The 23921-nt window shown below is 49.8% G+C and overlaps 1 protein-coding gene across 1 annotated transcript; it reads right to left on the bottom strand.

The window, feature by feature from the left end:
* Nucleotides 1-1367: 1367 nt before the first annotated feature.
* Nucleotides 1368-23353, bottom strand: LOC125918306 (stabilin-2-like). The gene is made up of 12 exons (XM_049624327.1): nucleotides 23263-23353; nucleotides 21152-21345; nucleotides 19602-19743; nucleotides 14741-14874; nucleotides 13715-13880; nucleotides 13464-13570; nucleotides 11287-11406; nucleotides 10298-10438; nucleotides 8940-9047; nucleotides 7672-7800; nucleotides 6473-6589; nucleotides 1368-2462 (listed from the first exon to the last, which is right to left on the bottom strand). Exons 1-12 carry the CDS (start codon nucleotides 23351-23353, stop codon nucleotides 2412-2414), a joined length of 1500 nt encoding a protein of 499 aa, XP_049480284.1. The 3' UTR covers nucleotides 1368-2411.
* Nucleotides 23354-23921: the final 568 nt, after the last annotated feature.

Genomic DNA, 23921 nt, shown 5'->3' with positions numbered 1-23921 from the left:
TCATTTCTCGCTCCTTTTGTCCCAGCACCCCAGCAAAGCACACTCGCTCGTTTTCAGAGCTTGAAGAATGCAGTTAAGGCACAGACAGAAAATTGGCATGAGCTTCAGACTTAGGCAGGCAGCAGAGAACCCCCCCGGAGTCTCTGTTCCCTCTTGAGAGCAAGGAGAAGACAGTCATCCACGTGGTTGTCTGCAAATTACCAGGAAGGCTCAAACTTGGAAGCAATGTTTTGCGGACAGAAATTACCGAATAATACAAAATTAGGAGTGACTGCTATGAAGTCACATCGCTACTGGGTTTTGGATAAATTTATAAATATTTTGAAGAGCTTTTTTTAAAAAATTGTTTCTCTGTGTGTGTGTCCATGTGCGCACGTATTTAACCACCTTATTTTCCTTGACCTCTAGATGTGCCGGGAACTGCGCCTCAGTCACTCCTCCCATGGGTAGCCTGCCGGTCTTCCTTTTTTAAAAAAAATTATTTTAATGTTTATTTTTGAGATACAGAGTGGGAGTCGGGGAGGGGCAGAGAGAGAGAGGGAGGCACAGAATTCAAAGCAGGCTCCAGGCTCCGAGCTGTCAGCACAGAGCCCGACGCAGGGCTCGAACTCACGGACCATGAGATCATGACCTGAGCCGAAGTCGACTGCTTAATCGACTGAGCCACACAGGTGCCTGTGCTGGTTTTCCTTTTAATCGCTTGCCTTTTTGCACCTGTGATAGTGGTACTGGCGGACTCACCGGACAATCTGTGCTTCATTCGTTTTGGGGAGCGATCTAGAAACGTGGCATTGCTTTCATCATGGCGTGTTGTCCTAGAAGAGATGGTGAGCTGCGCCTTTCCTGGAGTTGTGAAAAAATTTAAGACACGGGGCCAGCAGAATTTCTCACCTAACTCTGCAACACCTCTGATGACGCGGAAGTTATTTGGGCCCTGAGGGCATCCGGAGAGCCTGAGGTCTGCTCAACCCAGGCTTTCACTTCTCTGTCCACAGCAGTGATTCCCAAACCTGGCCAGTCCTGCCCCCTAGTGAACATCTGGAAGTGTGTGGTGGGTTGTTTGGGGGGGGGGGGTGCTTCCTTGTCACAGTGATGGGAGGGCCACTCTGGTCTTTAAGGGCAGGGACCTGGCGTAGCAGACATCCAGCATTGCTTGGGAGAGCTGTGCACAGTGAACAACCGTCCCAAATCTATGCATCACCACTGGGAAGTTCCAGAACATTTCCATCACCCCAAAACTACTAATCCCATTCCTTCCTTCCCCCTGTCCCTGGCAATCACTAATCTATGAGTTTGCTTATTCTGGAAATTTCATATAGTGGAATCATATGGTGTGTGGTCTTTTGTGTCTGCCTTCTTGGCATGGCATTTTCAGGTTTTATCCGTGGTTTCGCATGCATCGGCAGTACTAATTTTCCTTTTAGGGTGGAATGATACATCACTGGATATACCACTGGTTATCCATAAGATGATGGACGTTTGGGTTGTTTCTCCTTTTTGGCTATTATGAATAATGCTACTATGAACATGACTATATAAGTTATATGGACATATATATATATATATATACACACACACACTTGGGTATATACTTAGGAATTTCTGGGATTTCTGGATCACTATGTTTAAGTTTTTAAGGAGCTGCCAAACTTTTTCCAAGTGGCTCCGCCATTTTCCATCTCCACCAGCAACGTACGGACCTTCTGATTTCTCCGCGTCCGTGCCAACACTTGCTATTAGCTGTCTTTTTGATTATAGCCCTCCTGGTGGGTGTGAAGCGGTATCTCGTTGTGGTTATCACGTCTTCTTCAGCAAACAAGACAGAATTAAGAAAGAAGAACTTATAAGGCAGGTCTTGGCTAAATCGAAAGGCCCCGGTTAGGCCTAAAAGGTGGATTTTTCCTTCAAAGTTTGACCCTTCCCGTGGCAAACTCTTTTTGTTTCCCAAAACACTGGTTTTGTTCCGTTGACTTCGTTTCTGTTCCATAAACATTTATTGAGCACATGGCACGTACCAGACACTGGGCTAGGTGCCGACAACAAAGATGGAAGAGGAGGGTCCCTGCCTTTGGGAGCTTACACTCTAACAGGGAAAGGAGACAAAGGTCATAGTTAGTGTCGGGGAGGAGGCAGTGAAGTGCCATAGAGAGTTACAAAGGAAGGACAGAGGAGCGGCAAGTCCCCCGGGTTGGTGGGTGGACTTAACGTGGCCCCTCACCCACAGAAACAAAGCGATCCTTCAGATTAACAAAGAGATGAGGTATTGCTGGAGTGCTTCATACTTTAAAACGTCAAGGGACCTTCCTTTCCGAAAGGCGACGTCCTGAGGATTCGCAGCTGACAGCCTCGAGGCGGCTCTGGCTGACGGGCAGCTGGCCGTGGGGATGGCGGGCCGCTGCTGGTCTGGGCCCTCACAGCGCCCCCAGGGGGTCACTGCCATCCGGCTGCTGGTCTTCAGCGTCCTGGAAAAGAGAGGGGCCTGAAACATGCCGGGCGCGGGACCTTCCGCTTGTCAAGTCTTTCCAGGTTGAGCCTTCCCTCCGGCCACCGGTCTGAAGCCTTGAAGGGGTTCAGGACATACTACCCCAAGATATGGCACCTTGGCATTTTTAATATCTTAAGCTGAAGGAATTTTTGAAAAAAACAGGAGCAGCAGGATGGTCACTCCGACCTTCCCCTCCTTGTCCCTCCCTCTTCCTCCTGTTCCAGGACAAAAGAAGACACTTATCACCAGAGACGAGGAATTTGGGGCCAGGAAATCTGCACAAACAACCTGGTTAAACTAACCCTTTATTTTCTAGTTTGCTTCACCATTTACTACCCCAAGCCCAAACCCCTGTCTCGTCCATTCTTGTTTCTTTGTGTAAAAGATAGAAAAGTTTCCTGCCCTCGGCTGTCCGGAAGGCCCCCGCGTACATGTGAACTTTTAATAAAGTGTATATGCTTTTCTCCTGTGAATCTGTCCAGATTACTTTTCCCACCCAGCCAGGGACCCTAAGAGGTGGAGGAAAACTTCTGCCTTCCCTACAGCCTAAACAGTCCCTCTCCAAGTGCTCTGCCCACACGTCTGTGGTAGGAGGGTCTGTTCACGTGGCCGTCTATCTTGTGTCGGGAGGCGGGATGGTTGTTCTGGGGGCAGTCGCTGCTGCTTGAAGCTTGTGTGCCCTAGACAGGCCATTTCAATTCTGCTGTTTCCCCCTCATCTGTAAAGGGCCATAGTAATATTTACCTCACAGGGAGGTATGAAGATTAACTTAGGTACTACCTTAAGGAAGGTATCGGCACCCTACAAAAGGTGGCTATTAATAGGATTACAAAACACTGCTTTCAGGGGCGCCTGTGTGGCTCAGTTGGTTAAACGTCTGACTTCGGCTCAAGTTATGATCTCACAGTTCGTGACTTCAAGCCCTGCATTGGGCTCTGCACTCATGGTGTGGAGTCTGCTTGGGATTCTCTCTCTCTCTCTCTCTCTGTCTCTCTGTCTCTGTCTCTGTCTCTCTCCAACTTGCACTTTCTCTTCTCTCAAAATAAAGAAAGAAACCTAAAAAAAAGTTAAAACCTTTCAGATGAAAAATTCTTGAGCATTTGATAGAGTCCACTCAGAAGCCCTATTCCAGAGGCAGCACCCAAGCCTTGTGCCGTCTGCGGCTCTGATTGGCACCGAAGTTTCGTTAATTAGCATAAGAGACGTGTTCCAGATGACTGGATTGGCTACAGATATTGTATAGGCACCCCACCTTCAATAGAAAAGGTAGGAGAGTGTAGAAGGTCACTTGTGGGAACGGCACCCTCAGCTTAGGACTTCTATTCCTGGAACTTTTTTTTGCCACCCGGTCTGATGAGAAAGGTTCATCTGACTCCTGCATTTGGGATACCCTCTCTCCTGCCTCGGGAGAATCCTTCATGCCCGGGGCTGGCAGGACCCTCAGAAGGGGAGAAACAGCTGAGAAGACGTGAAGAGCTTTGAATAAGATGGATAACATTCCCCCCACCTCCCCGGCAGCTGTTTCAATGAGGCCGATTTCCACATAACAACGCTTTTACAGAAATAAACTACTAGTTGAGATAGGCATAGCTGAACTTACCCTTTCAATTTGGATGGGGAAACTTTTACACGGGTTTGATTAGAAACACAAAATAGGTTAAGATCTGGTTATTTTTCAATCTATCGCAATAAGAACACAAGATCTTTACGTTTGGTTCACTGCAGAAAAACAGAAACGTCGATTGCACTATACGAGCTTAAAAATGGGGCGATACAGTATTTCTGTAATGTTTCAGCACCACCTTACAAGAATTCAACAACCATGACGTCTTGAGAGGAAGGGCGGCATATGTTCACGCGCAAAACAATCGCAGCAGCTCTCTGGCTGTGCTTCCTTTTTCATGAGGGTTCTAGACCAACAGCCCAGATTCAAGTTATTTCCTTCGGCCTGAGTGATGCCGTCAGCTCCGTCTGCTGAGGTACATACTAGCTGCCAATTCTTATCTTTATATAAAAAGAAGCGTTAAATGTTATCACTAGCTTCTCCCTCCAGACCCGGTAATAGATGACAGGTAGGATGTACCTTCCACATTCAGTGTGAATCAGGTACCTTGCCATGGGCTCCCTCTGGGTTGAAGTCAGTGGGGCCCCAGCTAAGCTCAGAGACCACTAACTAGAAAGAAACAAATGGTTATTTCTTGGAATACCAGAGCAGAACACGCCCCTCTAGATGTAAAAGAGCTCATCAAAGTGAGATAGGGCAACTGAAGGACTCCATAAAAATCTGCTTTTGCTCCTTTCCCGCGTCTCTTCTTGCTAGGACCTGCACCCCCACCCCGCTCCACACGTGCCTCGGAAGGCACATCCCTTATGACCTCCCTGTCAGGCGCAGGAGTTCATGATTTCTCTAGAACAGATAACATCTAAGGTGAGAATGACTGGAGTAAGCCATCATATGCTTATTCCAGACCACCTGATCTAGACACCTCTACGCCAAGGCCCTCTGGCTCCAAGGACTAACACCTGGACCCTCGTCTCTGTTCTGGCTGTTTCCCGGAAGCCTGAGAGGACGTGTACGCCAGACCCAGAACAAAGACTAGACTGACGCTCCTTTCCTGTCATGGCCTCCCGGGCACTCCGTCTGCATCTGCTCTCTCTGTATGTTCAATAAACTCTGCTCTCACTTCCTGCTGGCTCGCATTTGATTTCCAGGACCAAGGAGCCTCTGGGCTGGTCCCGTGGGACCCGGCCCGCTGGCATCCAAAGGAACAAAGCTCTGAAGGCAAGAAGCAGCCCTGACAATGGGCAGAAACTTTTTGCTGACAATGTAAATAGGTTTATTTAAAAACATTTTTTTTAATGTTTATTTATTTTTGAGACGCAGAGAGAGACATGGCATGAGTGGGGGAGGGGCAGAGAGAGAGGGAGACACAGAATCCGAAGCAGGCTCCGGGCCCTGAGCTGTCAGCACAGAGCCCAACGCGGGGCTTGAACTCACAGACTGTGAGATCATGATCTGAGCCAAGGCCAGACGCTCAACCAACTGAGCCACCCAGGTGCCCCAACTTTTTTTATTTATTGAGAGACAGAGCATGAAGATGGGAGGGGCAGAGAAAGGGGGAGACACAGAATCTGAAGCAGGCTCCAGGCTCTGAGCTGTCAGCACAGAGCCTGGCATGGGGCTCGAACTCACAAACTGTGAGATCATGACCCGAGCTGAAGTCAGACGCTCAGCCAACTGAGCCACCCAGGCGCCCCTAAAAACATTTTTTAAAGTAGGTTCCATGCCTAGCATGGGGCTTGAACTCATGACCCTGAGATCAAGAGTCACATGCTTGGGGCAGCTGGGTAGCTCGGTTGGTTGAGTGTCCAACTTCAGCTCAGGTCTTGATCTCAGGGTTCATGAGTTTGATTCCTGCATTGGGCTCGCTGATGTCAGCACATAGCCCACTTCAGACCTTCTGTCCCCTTCTCTCTCTGTCCCTCCCCCACTTGTGTTCCCTCTCTCAAAAATAAATAAAACATTAAAAAAAAAAGAGTCGCATGCTCTACCAACTGAGGCAGCCAGGCACCCCAACAATTTAAATGTAAGTTTAAAGCATAACATGAGAAAGAAAAAAACCCTTTTTCGGGCCTGAGTCTTATTTTGCACAGGCTCCCTCACAAATGTGTGTGGCAGAATGAAGCTCAGGATTTGTGCATGTAACGTGTCACTTCTCACCTGGTCACGAGGTTGGGGGTGGGCAACCTCTGGTTCTCCCTGATTACCTCTAATTGTTGGAGACTTCAGTCCCCCTGAGAGAACTCGGGGACACTGAACAGCCAGCATGGCTTCAGTCAACTTGCAATACTGGCTTTTTTAGGCTTGTTGCCCCAAGAATGTTCTAGAAATGTGCTTTTCTTGGTGCAAAGCTTTCCACTTGGATTTGCTGAAAGACATTATTTACCCACAACTGACTCTGGTTCTAGGTAAAGAAGCAAACTCACCATGAAGGGGTCGCAGGAACGTTCTGGGGGAGCAGAGGGAGTGCTCTCATACAAGGGATTTGGTATATTCTCAGGCTGCTGCTTCCCAAGAGCTGCAACGTTGATATCCTCTTCGGACTGCTCAGAAAGACAAGCAGAGGCTAGAGCCAAGATGTCCCCAGGGCAGGAGCGGCTCATTCAAGCCAGCAGGAAAAGCCAGCCATGCCCCACCTCCCCCTCCGGGAGCTTGGTCTTTGTAACAGTCCTTGACTGGGACCAACATGCACCACTCGGAAATGTTCAGCGCAGTGACTCAATCTGTCCGTCCAGGTGTCACCACCACCCAAATCAGTGTGTAGGGTGTTTCCCATCCCCTCCCCCTTCCCCAGGAAGTGTCCTCACGCCTGTGCCCGCCAGTACCCAATTCCAGCCAGGGTAACTGCTATTCCGACTTTCATCACCCTGGAGTGGTTTTCCCCGTCCTTGAACTTGACATAAAAGGGCTCATACAGCATGCACACTGTTGGTAAAAGTCCTGGAGCTTATTAATAGGCAGGTGACCTGTTATGAGGAACCGGCCTGCCACCGGGGCTCTGCACCGTCTTCACCAGGCAGGTGTGGGGGCAGCCGGGGCACAGGGTGGGCCGGGCGGGGGCAGAAGGCACATGAGGGAAGGTGCTCAGCCGTGGGGTCGCTGCCAAGCCCAGTCCCCAGAGTTACCTATCCCCTGCTCAGCCAAGACCTGCTGACCCACATTGGGCCCAGCAGTTCAAACGGGGTGACATCTGAGGCTGGCTGCACCGTGGGGCCTGACCGTGCAGGTCCTGACCCTGTCCTCCACCCCCAGAGTCAGCCGGCCTTGAAGCCCCCACCGATCACAGTGGGTGCTTGTCTCCCGACTCCTCCAAGGTGAGCGACCTTCCGGGCGCCTGGTGAATGTGCCTCCAAGCCAGACCCCTGCACGGAGGCTCTGAGAGCCAGTGCTGCTGGCAGCCCATCGCCCTCCTCACCGAAGCCCCCTTCGGCCGGGAAGAAGGACTTACGGCTGCACCGTGGCTCCTGTCCCAGCCGGATACCCCCCAGGATGTGGGGGGTGCACGCCGAGCCCCCAGCTACCGGGTGAGCTCAGTGAAGCCACCGGTCAGCTGAAGGAGCCCAGAGCCAGGGGCTGGAGTGCAGAGAGCGCCCCACCACCATGCTCCCGTGTTTCTCTCTCTCACCTCAAAATGCTGGAAGCCAATTGTTCTCCGGTTTAGTCGAAAGTAAGAATAGGCAGCCAAAGCGGTGGCTCCGACTATCAGGATGGAGGCAAAGAATATCCCTGTTCCCAAGCCAGCGTGGACTGAGGCCTGCACACAGAAAGGGGAGGCGGTGATGCTTAACACGGTGCCTTCCGAGGAGAGGGGTGCCTTCTGGAGCCCACCCCATTCTTGCTGGCTTGAGGCATCTTGCGGGCCAGTTGGGATAAAAATAAAGATAAGACAGGTAACCTGTATTTAGCCCTTACCACTGCCAAGGTCTGTTCTAAGGCCTTTCCAGTTAAACCTAGAATAGTTCCAAGAGATAGGGAGTTATTACTGTTTCTGTGTTTACATGGTTGGGAGGGGTGCGGTGGTGAGGCACAGAGAGGGTAAGTGCTTGCCCAATATCACACAGCCAAAGAGGAGTAGAGGTGGGCTTTGAACCCAGCCTAGCTTTGGAGCTTGTGCAATTCCCCAGTATGCTATGGCGCTTCTCAGTAGCCAGCTGGGCTCACCTCTCCCTCACACTTTTATTTTTTATTGTTTTAATTTTTTTTAATGTTTATTTTTGAGACAGAGAGAGACAGAGCATAAGCAAAGGAGGGGAGAGAGAGAGATAGACACAGAATTGGAAGCAGGCTCCAGGCTGTCAGCACAGAGCCTGACGTGGGGCTCAAACTCGTCAACTGCGAGATCATGACCTGAGCTGAAGTCAGACGCTCAATCGACTGAGCCACCCAGGCGCCCCTCCCTCACACTTTCAGAAAGCAGAATACTGACACCATCAACCAGCCAACCAACCCTTATAGAGCCCGTGCTGTGTGCCAGGGACTATCCTAATTATTTTGTATTTTTGACTCCTAGTTCTCCCAAGAACCTGGAGGTAGGCATTATGACTCCCATTTTGCAGATGAGAAAAATGGGGTTCAGGATGTTCTGGGATTTGTCGAGGGTTGCATAGCTGAAGAAGTGGAGGGGCCAAACCAGAGCTCAGGATTTCTTAGTCCCCTTCCAGTGGCTTCTCTGTTGGCCCATTCATTCAACAAATATTAACGGTGGCAGGGGTTATGTTGCTGACGTGTGGGAGCAGGAGTGAGATGAACCAGGGCCTTGGATCCCTGAGGCCAGCCACCGTGGACGTGGGAGGCTCCTCCGGTCTCCAGAGGAAAGGAAACAGGGCTTCTAGGGACAGTTTGCCTCTTAGGGAATGGACGCCGGACCCCTTGCCAGGAACCCTGGATACTCACCAGTGGGGCGGGGGGTGCCTTTAAAGGCCTGGAAATGACATGAATGATCCCATTGGAGGCAAAGATGTCCCACTGAAGAATGGCTCTTCCGTCGACAAACCTGGTCTCCTGGGGAAATGAGAGGAGGAGAGAGGGAAAGGAGAGGAAATGAGAGGAGGGCTGGCGGAGATCTGTGGCCATCTGCATCTTTTCCCCACGCGGGCAGCCCCTCCATGGAAGGAAGTCGCTCAGTTTCTCCGAGGTCCTGCAGTCTGCGTGTCAGACCTGTTGCTACTGACAGGCAGCGCAGGACTTCTGCTCACCATCTGGACAGCCCAGAACACATTAGTTGCCCTTGGGCCGAAAGGCAGATCTAATGGCTGCAGGGAACCCTAGGGGCCATTCTGTCCCGCCTGCTTGTCTAAGAGATAAGAGCTCAGAAGGAAAATGGTTTGTCTAAGACCATCCGGGTAGCAAATGGCAAACCCTGAGCCTCCGAACTTCGGGTCCACTGCTCTACGCACCACCCCGGGCTGTTAGAAAATGGATTTTCAAGTGATCTAGTCCCCGGCTAGTCAGAGCGTGATCTACTGTCTTGTGGTGGTGCGTATCACTGAGAGTTCATTAGAAATGTGGAAACTGAGGTCCCCACGCCCCACCTACTGAATTCGGATCTGCATCTTCCCAAGTCTCTAGGTGATTAAATGCACCTTAAAATTTGAGTAACCCTGGTCTAAACCACTAATCTTCAAGCCATTTGTCAGGTAAAGATGACAAAGCAACACTCTTTGGGCACTTGCCCCACGTCATGAATGACTGTCACACGCTGCGAGCATTAATCCACGGACTCCTCACAAGTGCCTGTGATTCCAGCGCCACGGCGGTCACGGTCACCACTACCGCCACCACTAGTCACCATCACCATCATCACCGTCAGTGTCACCACGTTAGTCGTCAAAACTGACGCCATCACCACTATCGTCCAAATGCCATCGTAACCGCCATCATCGTCACCGCCATCATCACCCTCACGATCGTCGTCGATATCCCCATCGCTGTCATCACCACTATCATCAGCGCCACCATCAGGAGACAGAGGCAGAGAGTCAGAGAGCTTTAAGAACGGCTTCATGTCAAGTTCCTCACTCATTACCAGCTTCTGGGGCTGGCGGTCAGCAGCGATTTGCATGTCAAGGGGCAGGGGCTGCCTAAGGGCGTGGTGTGCTACCAGGTGCAGCTAATACCTTCCCTAGACTGCAGGTTTAGAGTTTACGACCGGTCCGTGTACTAGTCGCCAGCTATTAAGCACCTACTGTATGCTAAGAGCTTTGCATGTATTATCTCCAGTTCTGCCAGGAAATCCAGAAGATGTCTCATACCAGTTGTTGCTGGTCCTGGCTAGAGGAGATGAGCAGCTGGCTTCCCAGCTTAGTTTGCAGGACGGTACCGTTGACAAGATCTTCGTAAAAAAAGACGCTGACATTGGCGAGGTGGTGCTCGATGTCCCGCCCAGACAGCGTCTGAGAGGAAAGGAGAAACACGAGAATGGTCTGTAGAAGTCAAGCAATTTTGTCTTTAATAATAAGGATGACCCAGGAAAAAGAAATCGCTTCTCATGGCCTTGGTTTTCTGCCTCCGTGTGGAGGTAAGGAATGTCAGGTTTTTCTCAGGCTTCTGCTCGTCTGGGCTCTCGGCCAGAGGCTCACACGTGGCTAGGCTGTGGCACCGAATGTCATGTTCGTGAAGACTGGGTCTTGAGTGGGTAACAGGGGGCCGAGCTACACTCCTCTCAGCCCTTGGGTGGGCCGGGGCCGGGGGGGGGGGTGCTGTCAGAGCCTGCCGCCAGCCACCTGTGTGGAACTGCCAATCCCTCGGTGACGTGTTGGACGTTAGTGTGGCAGACTGGTGACATCAGCGACTCTGGTTGTTCCCCCTCCTGCATTCTTGCCCTTCGCCTTGGAACTCTGAGTGCTCCCCACTCTGACTTTGGGCTCAGCCACATGATCCGTCCGGGCTAGGGGCACGTCAGCCAATGTGACCGACGGGGGGCTTGGAAAGCGCTGGCAGGACTGTGCTCACTCCTGATTACCGCTTCCTGCCAGCACCACCAGGACATGCCCGGGCTGGTCTGCTGGAGGACAGGTGGCCCGTGGGGCAGAGGCCCAGGCAGGTCGGCCTCGGCCAGCCGACAGCCAGGCCATCATAGACACGCGAACATGCCTGGCCGAGACCAGACCCGCCAGTTGACCCGCGGACGTGTGAGCTGTGTAAATGTGCGGCCACTGAGTTTTGGGGTGACTTGTGGTGATAGATACTGATACTGTCTAGAAGTACTTGTCTAAGGCACAGACACCAGGCACCGCCTCACCTCGTTTTCCCCCAGCCCGCCGTTCTGTGGCACAAAGAGGGTGCTGCGGATCGATAGGTCAGTCAGGTGTTTCAGAAATGCCCGGCCTCTGGCCGAGCTGTTGGAATAGGCCAGCACTTCCTGGGGAGAGGAAAGAGCGATCAGTCCTGGTGTGCAGGGTTGTTGGGGCACCACCCATCCCGGACCCTTCCTGACGTTGGCCCCCGCTCAGGCTGCATTTCTTCTGACTGCCTCTCCGGAGAGTCTTAGGGGCACTTTTTCTTTCCTCAGTGAAACCTATGGGCGTAAGTCACAGCCACATCACAAATAAATAAGTTTATTCATTTATTTTGAGTGGGGTTGAAGCAGAGAGAGAGGGAGAGAGACAGAATCCCAAGCAGGCTCTATGCTGTCAGCGCAGAGCCCGATGTGGGGCTCAAACCCACAAACCGTGAGATCATGACCTGAGCCAAAATCAAGAGATGGAAGTTCAACCTGCTGTGGCAGCCAGGTGCCCCCACAGACCATTCTTAACTTGGCCGCCTGTGCAGTCCTTTGACACATGAGGTCGAATCTTATTGAAACCTTGCAATGGTCTGCATTTCACTCAGAGGAAAAGCCAAAGGCCTTACAATGGCCCAGGAGGCCCAACCCATCTGGACCCTGTTGCGGGGCCCCGCTGGCCTCCCTTTCCCTCTGCTCCAGCCACACTGGCTTCCTTGCTTTTCTTCAGACTTGTGCAGCACACTCTTGCCTTTCATCCTTTGCCCGGTTGTTCCTTCTGCCTGGAATGTTCTTGCCTCAGATCTGCGTGGCTAACTCCCTTTCTTCCAATCACTCTTTCCTCAAATGTCATCTTCCCACCGAGGCCTTCCCTTATCACTCTGCAAAATGGGCACCCACAGTATATATAATCACCTTCTAGTATTCAATACTATTTACTTATTCTGTTTACTGTTTACTTTGTGTGTCTGTTTGGTTCACTGATATATCGCAAGCACGTGGTAAGCAGTCGCAAATACTTGCTGAAACATTATAAGAACTACGTAGTTCAACTTTGCCATTGTGTTGACAGGCTACTGAAGCCCAGAGAAGTTACGGACACACAGCCAGTGGGTTTTGTTCTGACACTGTTTTCTCTGAAATGTTGGCACAAGCCAAGCCCATGCACCACAGCAACATGAGTTTGAGTGTTTGTCTTTGGTGCGTTTATGGTAATCCTGAATGTCAGAACCGTTAGATAGATACTGTTTGGTCTATGGATAATGACTCACCATTTTGGAGCTCTTGGTTTAACTTCTGTCCTGATCCTGTAAGCCCTATACTTATGCCCAGTCCCCTCTCCTTGGCTGTGCCCTTGACCTTGGGAAGCCTCAGTTTCTTCATCTACAAAATGGGGATAATAGCAGAAGTGACCTCACGAGGTCGCGTGAGAATTTATTCGTACTAACAAGTGTTTAGCGAGCACCTTCTATATGCCAGCCACAAGGCAGAGAAACTCCTTTCCCTTAGGGAGCTCACGTTCTGTGGACTGAGTTATAAGTGCTCTGAAAGGGTTCATACATGCACAGTGCAAAGTAAACGCTCAAGAACTGTTAGCTATTCTTGTTCTTTTTCTTAGCTTTGTTCTTTGATCAGTCAGCACCAAATCCTTCTCCAACTGGAGCTTTCTCTTCGTTAGGCCTAACTTGTAGAATACTGAAGTGACTGTAAGTGCAACGCTAAGTGCGAGTTGAAAGTTGACTCCACGTTGGTAATTTGGCTCACTGTCTGATCACCAGGTAGGCCCCACTAACTGTGCCCTGCCCTGTCCGCGAAGACAAGAGAGTGTCTCATTCCTGCAGATCAGACTCTTAAGCTGCTCTGGATGCAAAAAGAGACCGTGCCAGCTAGCCCCAGTGTGGCAGTTTCCACGGGCTGGCCACAGTCTAAGTGCGTTACAAATACTAGCTCATTGATGAGGCTGGTGCTGTCATCCTCTCCATTTCCTCCATCCTGAGGAAACTGAGGCCCAGAGAGGAAAGTAACTTGTTGAAGGTGGTGCAAGTAAGTGGCAAACCCAAGCTTCAAGTTCTGGCAATGTGATCCACTGCCCGTGCTCTTAACCATGACCGAGAGCCTTTGGCTTCTTTCAAGGACTTGCCTCTGTACTAACTGCCTTCCTCCCCTGAGGCAACCCAAGCAGACGCGGTACGTACCCTCAGGAAGTTTGTCAGCGAGGGGAAGGACATCAGGACCTGCAACAGATTCCCACTGCACGAGAAGCCATCTCCCACGTAGCCAACCTTACAGGTGCAATTCACATCTGGAGGGCAGGGGTACACAGGGTCCCCCTCCGGTGAGGCAGGGGCCGCGGCGGCTCCAGCTCACCCTTGGGGATTGGCTGGCGAGGCTGAGGGTTGCTCAGCGGCTACGTGGCCAGAATCGGAAGCGTAGCTGGGGTGGTTACCTTTCATCCGATAGCAGAAGACGTCCCACGTTTCACTCTTGTTGTTTCTTGGTCCATAGTCTATGATTCCAACGACACCGGAGCCACAGTTCTGGGAGGAATAGGCTGTGGGGTAAGCAACCCGCCCGCTCTCCAGCCAGCCTGCAGAACACAGGTGGTACTTGGCCTGTGGGGGACACACGCGGCGGTGATCAGTGGGTCAGCTACAGTTGAGTGTTTGGTGTGAGGTCCTCTGCCTCATGTCTGATTCTCCCATCGGACTGTAAACTCCATGGAGCCAGGGTGATGGCTCATTTTGTCTATTGTACCCCTGTGCCTGGAACACAGTAGGTTCTCATTAAATCGTTCTTGATCAATTCATTGAATGGATGAAAGCGGTACTCTTTTTTTCTTAGAGGGACCCACGTCCTTCACACTCATTTCTCTTCTGTCCGTTCTTGAATTAAGATTTCCTATCAGTCATCTCCTACCTGGTTGTATCCGAGAGCTGGGGCAACCCCCTCTTATGACCTTCACAGCCCCTCCAGACATTTCGGAGAAACTCGGCTGTTTTGTGGGTTCGGGGAGCTCGTCGGCCTGTGGTTATTGATCTCTTTCTGGTTTTTAGCTGTGACACATGCGCTCCCAGTCTGTGCTTCTGCCTTGGTGGATGAATGTCATGGCAGAGAACAGACGTCTGGAGTAAGGGCTGCATCTGAGTACCGGGTCTGCCACCTCTTGGCTGGCTGACACCGGGCACATTACTTAACCTTTCAGAGTCTCGGTTGCCCTGTCTGTAAAATGGGAGGAGTGACACCTACTTCCAGGGATGCCGTATAGATGGATGGTATTGCCAACAAAGCACCTGCACAGCTCGTGCCACGTAGTACGTGCCCAGTGGACATGACACATTGATAGTATTGCTCTAGGAGGACCCTGCATTCCCCTCCAAGAAGGCAACAGCCCAAGTCTCCCTCACGCTAAGAAGAGGCTGCACCCTGTCCCCTGTAGCCCCTGCCTGCATGGTACCCACGAACTGGGGACCACCTTCTGAGCGTAGGAGAGCTGGTTGTAGGTTGCCATGGTCGCGGCTTCGTTGGCACAGGCCTCTTTGGCTTTGTCAAAGGTCAACTTATACTGGCCCAGTGGGGAGCGTAGATGGAACACTCCAACGGTGGCGTCTAGAGAGGAAAAGAGAGGAATTGTCCAGGTCAGCCGCCTGGTGGACAGGACTTCCAGCAAAGAGCTCTCAAAGCCGAAGGCCAGCCATATCCCAGAGCCATTCCCCTTCCAGGGATGTCGAAACACAGCATTTAAAGTATCTATCTCTTTTCTGCAAACTGGTGCAGCCACTCTGGAAAACAGTATGGAAGTTCCTCCAAAAATTAAAATATGAACTACCCTATGACCCAGCAATTGCACTACTAAGTATTTACCCAGAGGATACAAAATGCTGACTCAAAGGGGCACATGCACCCCGATGTTTATAGCAGCGCTATCAATGATAGCCTAATTATAAAAATAGCACGTTATTGTAGAAATTTGGGCAATACAGAAAAGTAAGAAAAGAAATAAACAAAAATCACCTATAATTTTACCCCCTAAAAATAATTTACTCCATGGCTAAATTTTGGTGTACTTCCCCTAAAGAATTTTTACTTTCTTTTGGTGACTTTTTATTTCGACATAATTTCATACTCTTCTAGTCTTTTTACCTCTGTGTTTACATGTCATATACATTACAAATGTGGTTGCATACTGCATATAGAGTTTTTAGAAGTCTTTTTTTATTTTTATTTTTTTAAGTTTTTATTTATTTATTTTGAGAGAAAGAATGAGGAGAGGAGGGGTGGGGGGGGGGGCAGAGGATCCAAAGTGGGCTTTGTACTGACAGTAGAGAGCCCAAAGCAGGGCTTGAACTCACAGACTGTGAGATCATGACCTAAGGCAAAGTTGGAAGCTTAACCAACTGAGCCACCCAGGTGCCCCCAGAAATCTTTTTTTTTTCCAACTTAACATTAAATCATGATGATTTCCCCATATTATAAATTTTCTTGGGCAACATGATTTCCCCCTCAATACTTAAAATTTAATAATTTTTGTGAACTTTACAGACATGAAAGTTTTTGCCAAGGACTCTATGTTTTTGATTGCCACTATGCCCTTAAAAAGGTTTTCTAGCCATTTCTCCCCTAAGATACTGAAAGATTTATCATGTTTACTGGCTGATATTTTAGCCAGACAAGGAATGCAGAGACCACAAGTAGTTCAAGAACCAAGTCACGTTTTTACACTGTCAAGTTCATTATCAAATGCCCAAAAAGGGCACTTTCTTCCCCCCAAAAAGAGCTGAGTTCAAGATCTTCTTTGACTCTAGCCTAGTAGCACGATCCACAGTCTACATGATCCTGTCAGCCTTGGGTCTGAAATGCAAGCACTTAACAGCATAACAGCTTGGGTAAGGATGGATAACCTTGTCTTCTAACTAAGACAACACAATTCTTAACAGTGCATTTGAGTGGACGTGTGTAACAGTATATTTGATCATCCTTTAGTGTTAGATATATGTTATTTATAATCTTTTATGATGTGAAATAATGCTGAGATGGTACGTTTATCTTTATTCCCTCCTTAGTTTGTTTCTGGAGGATGGGTTCCATGAAATGGAGCTACCGAGTCTTGGCATGAATTTAAAACAATTTTTTTAGCTTTTTGTTAAGTTTATATTTATTTATTTTGAGGCAGGGGGAGGGGCAGAGAGAGAGAGAATCCCAAGCAGGCTCCGTGCTGTCAGCTCAGAGCCCAGCGTGGGGCTCAAATTCATGAACCGTGAGAGCACGACCTGAGATGAAATCAAGGGCAGGACGCTTAACCGACAGAGCCACCCAGGCGCTGTAGAGCATGAATTATTTTAAGGCTCTCAGCACACACTGTCACATTGGTTGCCGCAAAGGCTGTACCGGTCTGCCCTCCTCTGACCCGGGAGAACGGGCACATCCTCCTGAGTGTGGGATGGCTCTGTAACTGTGCCACAGGGAAAGCTGGGGCCTTAGCCCAGTGCCATCCTGTCTTGCTAAGGGTAACCGCTCAGCTACAACAGAAGGTGGGTCCAATATGATACCTGGTCACTTAGTAACACCGCCAACACTTTCTTGGCATTCATGAGCCAGCAGAAGAGAAGAGCCCCCTGGAGAAGATGGATGAACTGAATAAGTTTCCACCTGTGATTGAGCCATGGAACAGGCAGGGCTGGCCGAATGGATCGTGTCCTCCAGAAACAAGCCAAGCACCTTCTAGACTTCCTACTTCTTGATCCACAGATCAACGTCCCGGTTCCAGCTGCTCGTTTTGGCCCCCATCCTAAACAGCAATTGCCTGTAGAATCTCTCTGCTTGGCAGTTTTACCTTGAACACAGAATGTCCCCAACGGAGCTTCCAAACTTTGTGCCATGTTCCCTCCCATCTGCTTTAACCCAACCACCATTGGGTTTGCTCTCTCGAGATCGAAGCCTTACGTGACTGACTTGTCCACACTCTCTATGCCCACTGCATGCCTGAGCTCACCCCTCTTCCCAGGCGAGACCCTGTTACCTTGAGGTCATTGCCTTGACAACTTTCAAGTCTCTGCCACAGTCCCAGGCCTCTATTAAGCTTCTCTGAAGACTCCCTCTCTCATCTTACCTAGAGATCTCTCCCATCCCTGACTGTTCTTTGAAATATTGTGGTGAATATACATAACATAACAATGTGCTTTTTTGACCATTTTAAGTGTGTAATTCAGTGGTATTAAGTAGATCTACAATGTCATGCAATCATCGCCACTATCCATTTCTAGAATGTCTCCATCATTCCAACCAGAAACTCAGTCTGCATTAAATAATGACTCTCCACCCTCCTCCCTGCAGCCCCTCGTAACCTCTATTCTACTTTGTCTCTATGAATTTGCCCGTTATAAATACCTTATATATGTCCACAATATTTATCCTGTTGTGTCTCGTTTATTTCACATGGCATAATGTTTTCAACTTTCATTCATATCACAGCACATGCCGAAATTTCCTTCTGGATAATATCCCACTGTATGAATAGGCTACAGTGTGTTTATCCGTTCATTTGCTGATGGTCACTAAGGTTATGTCCATTTTTCGGGGAACATGGGAGTACAAACATCTGTTCGAGTCCCTGCTCTCAATTTTCCTCTATTCTTGCTCTCTCACTGCACTATCCATATGAGATAAACTGCTGTCTTCTGTTTTATTACTTGCCTTTCCTTGTCTTATTAATTTAAAAAATGTCCTCAGCTACATGGGCAATCTCCTTGCAAGGAGACAATACCATATATCCTGTGTATTTCAGTTGCTTACACTTCTTCTATCTCATCCTCAAAAGGGATTTGAGGTGTCTTAGGATTTGATACATGTTTATGGACCACATGCTTGTGTCCCGCCCCTCGCCGTAAATTCATAGGTTGAAATCCTAACTCCCAATATGTTGATGTTAGGAGGTGGGGCCATTGGGAGGCAATTAAGTCGTGAGGGTAAAGCTCTTTTGTGTGGGATTAGTGTGTGTGTGTGTGTGTGTGTGTGTGTGTGTGTGTGTGTGTGTGTGTTTAAAGTAATCTCTATGCCCAACATGGGGCTTAAACTCATGACCCTCAGATCAAGAGTCACATGCCCTCCTGACTGAGCCAGCCAGGCATCCTGGATTAGTGCCCTTATAAAAGGGACCCCAGAGAGCTTCCTTAGCCTTTATGCTGCATAAGGACACAAGAAGATAGCAGTCTGCAACCCAGAAGAGAGCCCTCCCTAGAACCTGTCCATGCCGGCACCCTATTCTTGGACTTCCAGCCTCCAGAACTGTAAGAAATACATCTCTGTTGTTTATAAGCCATCCAGTCCATGGAACTTTGATGTAGCAGCCCGAATGCACTAAGACAGTACATAACGGGTGTTAAATCAGTAATTATTATTGAGCTATGGAAAAACTGCTTCACTAAAATGACTGTGTCTGTGAAACAAACCCAACCCAGTCAGAGACCTCCCATAAATCCTGATTGGCCAGAGCACATAACGCCCCGAGTTGCTTTCTGAACCACTGAAACCCTCCCTGCGCTGGCTCAGAACTACGTGTGTGGCTGGGTCCTTCGTGGATTTCCTCTGCTAGGTTTCAAGATGCCCTGTTGTCTGAACCTCTACACTTCCTGCTTGGCTTTTTTACTTGACTGCGTGTGGTGATTCTTTCATTACACCTGTGGGCTTATTACAAGCCATTCAAATCATCCTTGGAAGAGAATGCCGTAAATGCCAATCGATGTGTATTATCAAAACAACTGCTAAGAAATTGTATCTTTGTGTGACAGGGGCTTCCTCTCTGTTGTTAAAGCCTAAACTATGCTCCTTAGATTCAATTCCGATCAATGGTTGCTAAGCAACTTGGGGAAAGGGCGCATCAGGAAAAGTCAGGACGGATGACCTTTGCGCTCCATCCAGGTTCTAAGGCTCAGGGTCCAGATCTGAGTTTATTCCACTCCTCCGCTACGGAAGCCGGCTACCTCCTTGGGCACTGGGTCCTGGGCAATGCCTGGGCTGTTTGGCCGTGGTTTTTCATTGTGTTCCCCTTTGCTTTTGCACAAGTCCCTCCCCCAAGCCTGACAGAGACTAGGGTGCTTTGAGGGGCGCCGGGTGGCTCAGTCGGTTAAGCGTATGACTCTTGATCTCATGGTTTGTGAGTTCGAGCCCCGCGTCGGGCTCTGCACTGAGGGCACGGAGCCCGCGTGGGATTCTGTCTCTCCTTCTGGCTGCCCCTCCCCCGCCAGAGCGCTCGCTCTCCAACAAATAAACATTGAAAACCTTCCCCGAGCCTGACAGAGACCAGGGCGCTTTGGGCCAGCAGCCCTGGCCGCACTGACCTTGGAAGTGGAGGTCAGTGCAGCTGGCAGCGGCATGGCACAGCCCGTTGTCCTGCAAACAGCGGTCCACCGGCAGCCGCTCCGGCTCGCAGTCCAGCCCGTCTCCCACGTAATGACTCTTGCACTCACACCTGTGCTTGCCCTGTGGGGACAGCGGAAAAGATGAGACGCCCCTCTTCTAGGACCCCGGGACCCCTCCACGCTCTGCGGGCCACCATCCGGCACAGGAGATGCTCAGCAGCACCAGGAAAATGCCTCTCCTGTCCAGCGGGAACAAGGTAATGGCCACGTCTCAGGTCCGCACAGGCTCATGAGGAAATGTCATAGCTGAAATGTCACCTCCTCCGAGAGAGCGTCCCTGGCGCATTAAATAAAGCAGCTGTCCCAGCCCTCTCTAGCACACTGGCCCAGTTTATGTGCTGCCCCACTCTTGGTGCTTTCTGAAAGTATCTCGTGCATTTGTCTCTGCACTGGGCATGACCCCCTCCCTCCACCCCTGCATAAGCTCTTTCTTGCTACGTCCCGGCACCTGTGACGGCAGACAGTAAGTGCCTGGTGACCACTTGCTGAATCAGTGAATGATCTCATTTAATCCCCATGACAATTCTGTGAGGGCTGTATTATTATTAGGCTCACTTAGCAAATGAGGAAACTGACACTCGGAGAAAGTAAGTAGCCAGCCCCGGGCCACAGAGTGTTAAGTCTGGGAGCTAAGGCTCAGGGAGGGACTCCAAGTTCAATAACGGACTTTATTGTCCACCATCTTCTCTTGCCAATGGATAAACAGGGCACCAGGGCACGGATTCCACTCTCCATATACATTTAAATTTATTTATTTTGTGTGTGTGTGTGTGTGTGTGTGTGTGTGTGTGTGTGTGTGAGAGAGAGAGAGAGAGAGAGAGAGAGAGCGAGCAAGCATGCATGCAGGGGGAAGGACAAAGAGAGAGAGAGAGAATTCTAAGCAGGCTCTGCGCTGACACAGTGCAGAATCCAATGTGGGCCTTGAACTCACAAACTGTGGGATCATGACCTGAGCTGAAATCAAGAGTCAGACGCCCAACCGGCTGAGCCACCCAGGCGCCCCCGATTCCACTCTAAAAAGCCTTGGGTGAGGGCGCGAACCTGCACTTTTCCTGCTACTTCTCACCAACATTTTTTGTTTTAATAAACTTTTAATTTTGGATAGTTTTAAATTTATAGAAAAGTTGCAAAGATAGCAGAAAGAGTTGCCATATACTCTTCACCAGGTTCCCCTACCTTGCCTTCTTAGATAACCATAGCACATTGGTCAAAACTAAGAAGTTAACAGTGGCACATTGCTATTAACTAAACAATAGGCTTTATGTGGATTTCACCAGTTTCCCCCTAATGTCCTCTTTCTGCTTAGAATGCCACTTTGCATTTAGCCTGCAGACCTAGCAACACACGCACTGAGGCGGGAAGGAAGTTGAGGAAGAGGCCGAACATTAAGTGAGGTGAAGCCAGGCTGAACAAGGTGCAGAAGGGCTCCCATCCTGGGGGCGGGGGGTGGGGAGGGACGAGAGACTCACCGGGCCGGTCATCTTGCAGGTGGCATGCTCATGACACCCTCCGTTGAGGCCGTCGGCGCAGGGGTCTATCTCTATGCAGCTGCGGCCGTCCCCCTTGTAGCCCTTCTGACAGCTGCAGGAGACCCTCGTGCCCTTCTGGGAACACTTGGCGACCTTAGCACAGCCCCCGTTGTTCTGTTTGCAGAAATCCACAACTGTAGGAGCAGAGGGGAGACAGCTCATTTAAGCACTGTCTGTGCAAGGTGGGCTTCAGATGGGGGCATGGGCAGCCCTGGGATCAGTGGCGTTGGGACGTAAATGGTCCCCGACATATTGGGGCCTTCTTTCCCCATGCCCAGTGGCCTCTGTGCTAGCCTTTGCAAACACTGGTATCCCGTGGCTGATACCCTCAAAGACCAGGCCTGATGATATCCGCCTACCTCTGGCCCCTTTGTCATATACCTCTAGGCTCCATTTTGGTAGTAGTTTTAATGTTAGGACAGTTTGTGTGTGTGTGTGTGTGTGTGTGTGTGTGTGTGTGTGTGTGTATATGTGTGTGCAGAGTTAGTGCACTCTTGAGTACTTTGTGAGATGGACATCATTACCCCTATTCTACAGATGAACAAACTGAAACACAGAGAATTTAACTGATCTGACAAAGGCAAAACAGTGGTAACGTGGTAGGGCTGGGATTTAAACCCAGGTTGGTCTGGCCCCAAAGTCCATGCATTCCCCACTGTGTTGTACTACCCGTTAGGACCTTTGTTTTCACCATCTCTCAAATTTCAACCCAATACTAGATTTAAGGGGTAGCTGGAAAGCCATCTGATTTCTCTTGCCTGGCTTTTTGCCTGGAGTCGTGGCAGCCACTTGAGACTTTGAAAGAATAAACATGAGGACAAAAGGCCTTCTCCAGGATAGCAGAGTAGAAAGACTGAACTTGGGTCTTTGGTGCCATTGTTGAGTGACCCACTTCCTGGCTGCCTTGTAGCAGACTACAAAATAGCAGGTATAGCAAGAGCTCATTTCTGTAAAGCAAGTATCTCTGTTTGAATATTTACTCATGAAAGAAGTTAGGAAGTACATGGGGCTGACACTAGTAGGTTTCTCCCAATGTCTATAGTCTCCTTTTTCTACAGCAATGGAGTTTTAGCTGGGCTCATGGCTGCCCAACTGAAGACTACATTTCCCAGGCTCCTTTGCAGCTAGGTCTGCCGGATGATGAGGTTCCAGCCAATGCTATGGGAATAGACAAAATTTTTAGCAACTTCTAGGTGCATCCTTAAAGGGAAAGAAGTTTGCCTCCTTCCTCTCCTTCTCCATCCTGCTGCCTGGGATGTGCTGATGGTACTGATCCTCTCAGGCCAGGCAAGTGAACGATGGCAGAGCAATAAGATAGAAGGAGTCGGGCTCCCAGATGTCCTTTCAGACCTACGTTAGCTCTGGATGCCTCCATTCAAACTATTATATGAGATAAAAATAAGCATCTAAACATCTGCCTCGTGTATACCACTGTTCCTTTGGGTCTCCGTGTGGGTGGAGCTGTATCTTAACTACTAAATACAGACATTGCCAAATTCAGAGTGGTTCTCTCCAAGTGATGAGTGTAACTACTAAAAAAAATTTTTTTTTGAATTTTGAGGGGTGGGGTAGGGGCAGAGAGAGAAGGAGACACAGAATCCAAAGCAGGCTCCAGGCTCTGAGCTGTCAGCGCGGAACCCGACACGGGGCACACATCCACAAATCATGAGATCATGACCTGAGCCCAAGTCAGAAGCTTAACCACCTGAGCCACACACGTAGGTGCCCCAGTAAATGTTTTTTTGTTTTTTTTAGTATTATAATATAATTTCTGAATTTTTTTAAAAGTCCAGATTTGTGGAGTTACAAAAACACTATAAAGTAAAGTGCCTCACTTTGAGTCTGTGCAGCGATTTCAAAACAGTGACCTGGGAGGTCGGCAGGTCAAGCATGAGTAAACCCACTAAGGAAACTGAGTCGCAGAGAGGGTAGGTATGGGCAAAATGGCCCAGGCAGGAGTGGAAGGGTCAGGAGGAAGTCCGGGCACTCAGACCACGTCCCGCTCTGCTCCCGCACTGCCCTGCTGTTTCGCACGCGCGGACAGGACTCACCTGTGCATGTTATTCCGTCCCCTTCGTAGCTCAGGTTACACTCACACGTGTTGTTCTCCTTGCAGGTGGCGTCAGCTGAACAAGGAGGCATGCACACTGGGGGCAAAACTGTAAACAAAGAGGTCCCTGTTCATCACGTGCCTGTGGTGGGAAGACGTGGGACGCTCTAAGACTCGCTCTCCAGCCTGTCACTGAGTTTCAAAAGTGCCCCCTCACAGTGGGAGCACAGGGTGATTTGCAAAGGTTCCTCGCAGCCTGCGGATTCTGAGACTCCAGATTTCCTCCTTAATATTAAGACATTAACCCTGAAATGTTACTCAGATTAAAATGTAATATGTCACCTTTATGGGCAACCAGCTAAAGCTTTATACCTCAACAAGGATGAATTTGGCAGAGTAGCTCTTTGGCCCTAAGGGCACAGGGATCCAGAAGGAGATGGTTAAATCAGAGGAGAAATTCCATGGCTTTCTGAGGGCACCACTAAGCTTGGGAGAAGTCCGGAGCTTTGGTGCGTGAATAGGACTGCAGTGTCAACAGGTAGCAGGAAGCCATGGGGTGGTTAGGGGAGGGGGGAAGGTGGAGGAAGCTGAGCTAGGGGATTCTGGAACCTCAGGTTGCTTAAACCCATAGGAAGAACTTAGTCGTGCCCTTCTGCCCCC

This window comes from Panthera uncia, unplaced genomic scaffold, assembly GCF_023721935.1.
Source record: "Panthera uncia isolate 11264 unplaced genomic scaffold, Puncia_PCG_1.0 HiC_scaffold_663, whole genome shotgun sequence".
In the NCBI taxonomy this organism is placed as follows: domain Eukaryota; kingdom Metazoa; phylum Chordata; class Mammalia; order Carnivora; family Felidae; genus Panthera; species Panthera uncia.
The sequence above is the reverse complement of the archived record's forward strand: the minus strand, read 5'-3'. Positions and strand labels throughout refer to the sequence as shown.

Excerpts from the sequence above, each read along its gene's own strand:
- LOC125918306 (XM_049624327.1), bottom strand. The coding sequence starts at position 23,353 with ATGCCTCCTTGTTCAGCTGACGCCACCTGCAAGGAGAACAACACGTGT. Across the intron at positions 13,881-14,740 it reads AGCTCTCCTACGCTCAGAAG|GCCAAGTACCACCTGTGTTC; the intron begins GTGGTCCCCAGT and ends TGTCCCCCACAG. Across the intron at positions 10,439-11,286 it reads GCGGGCTGGGGGAAAACGAG|ACGCTGTCTGGGCGGGACAT; the intron begins GTGAGGCGGTGC and ends CTTTCCTCTCAG.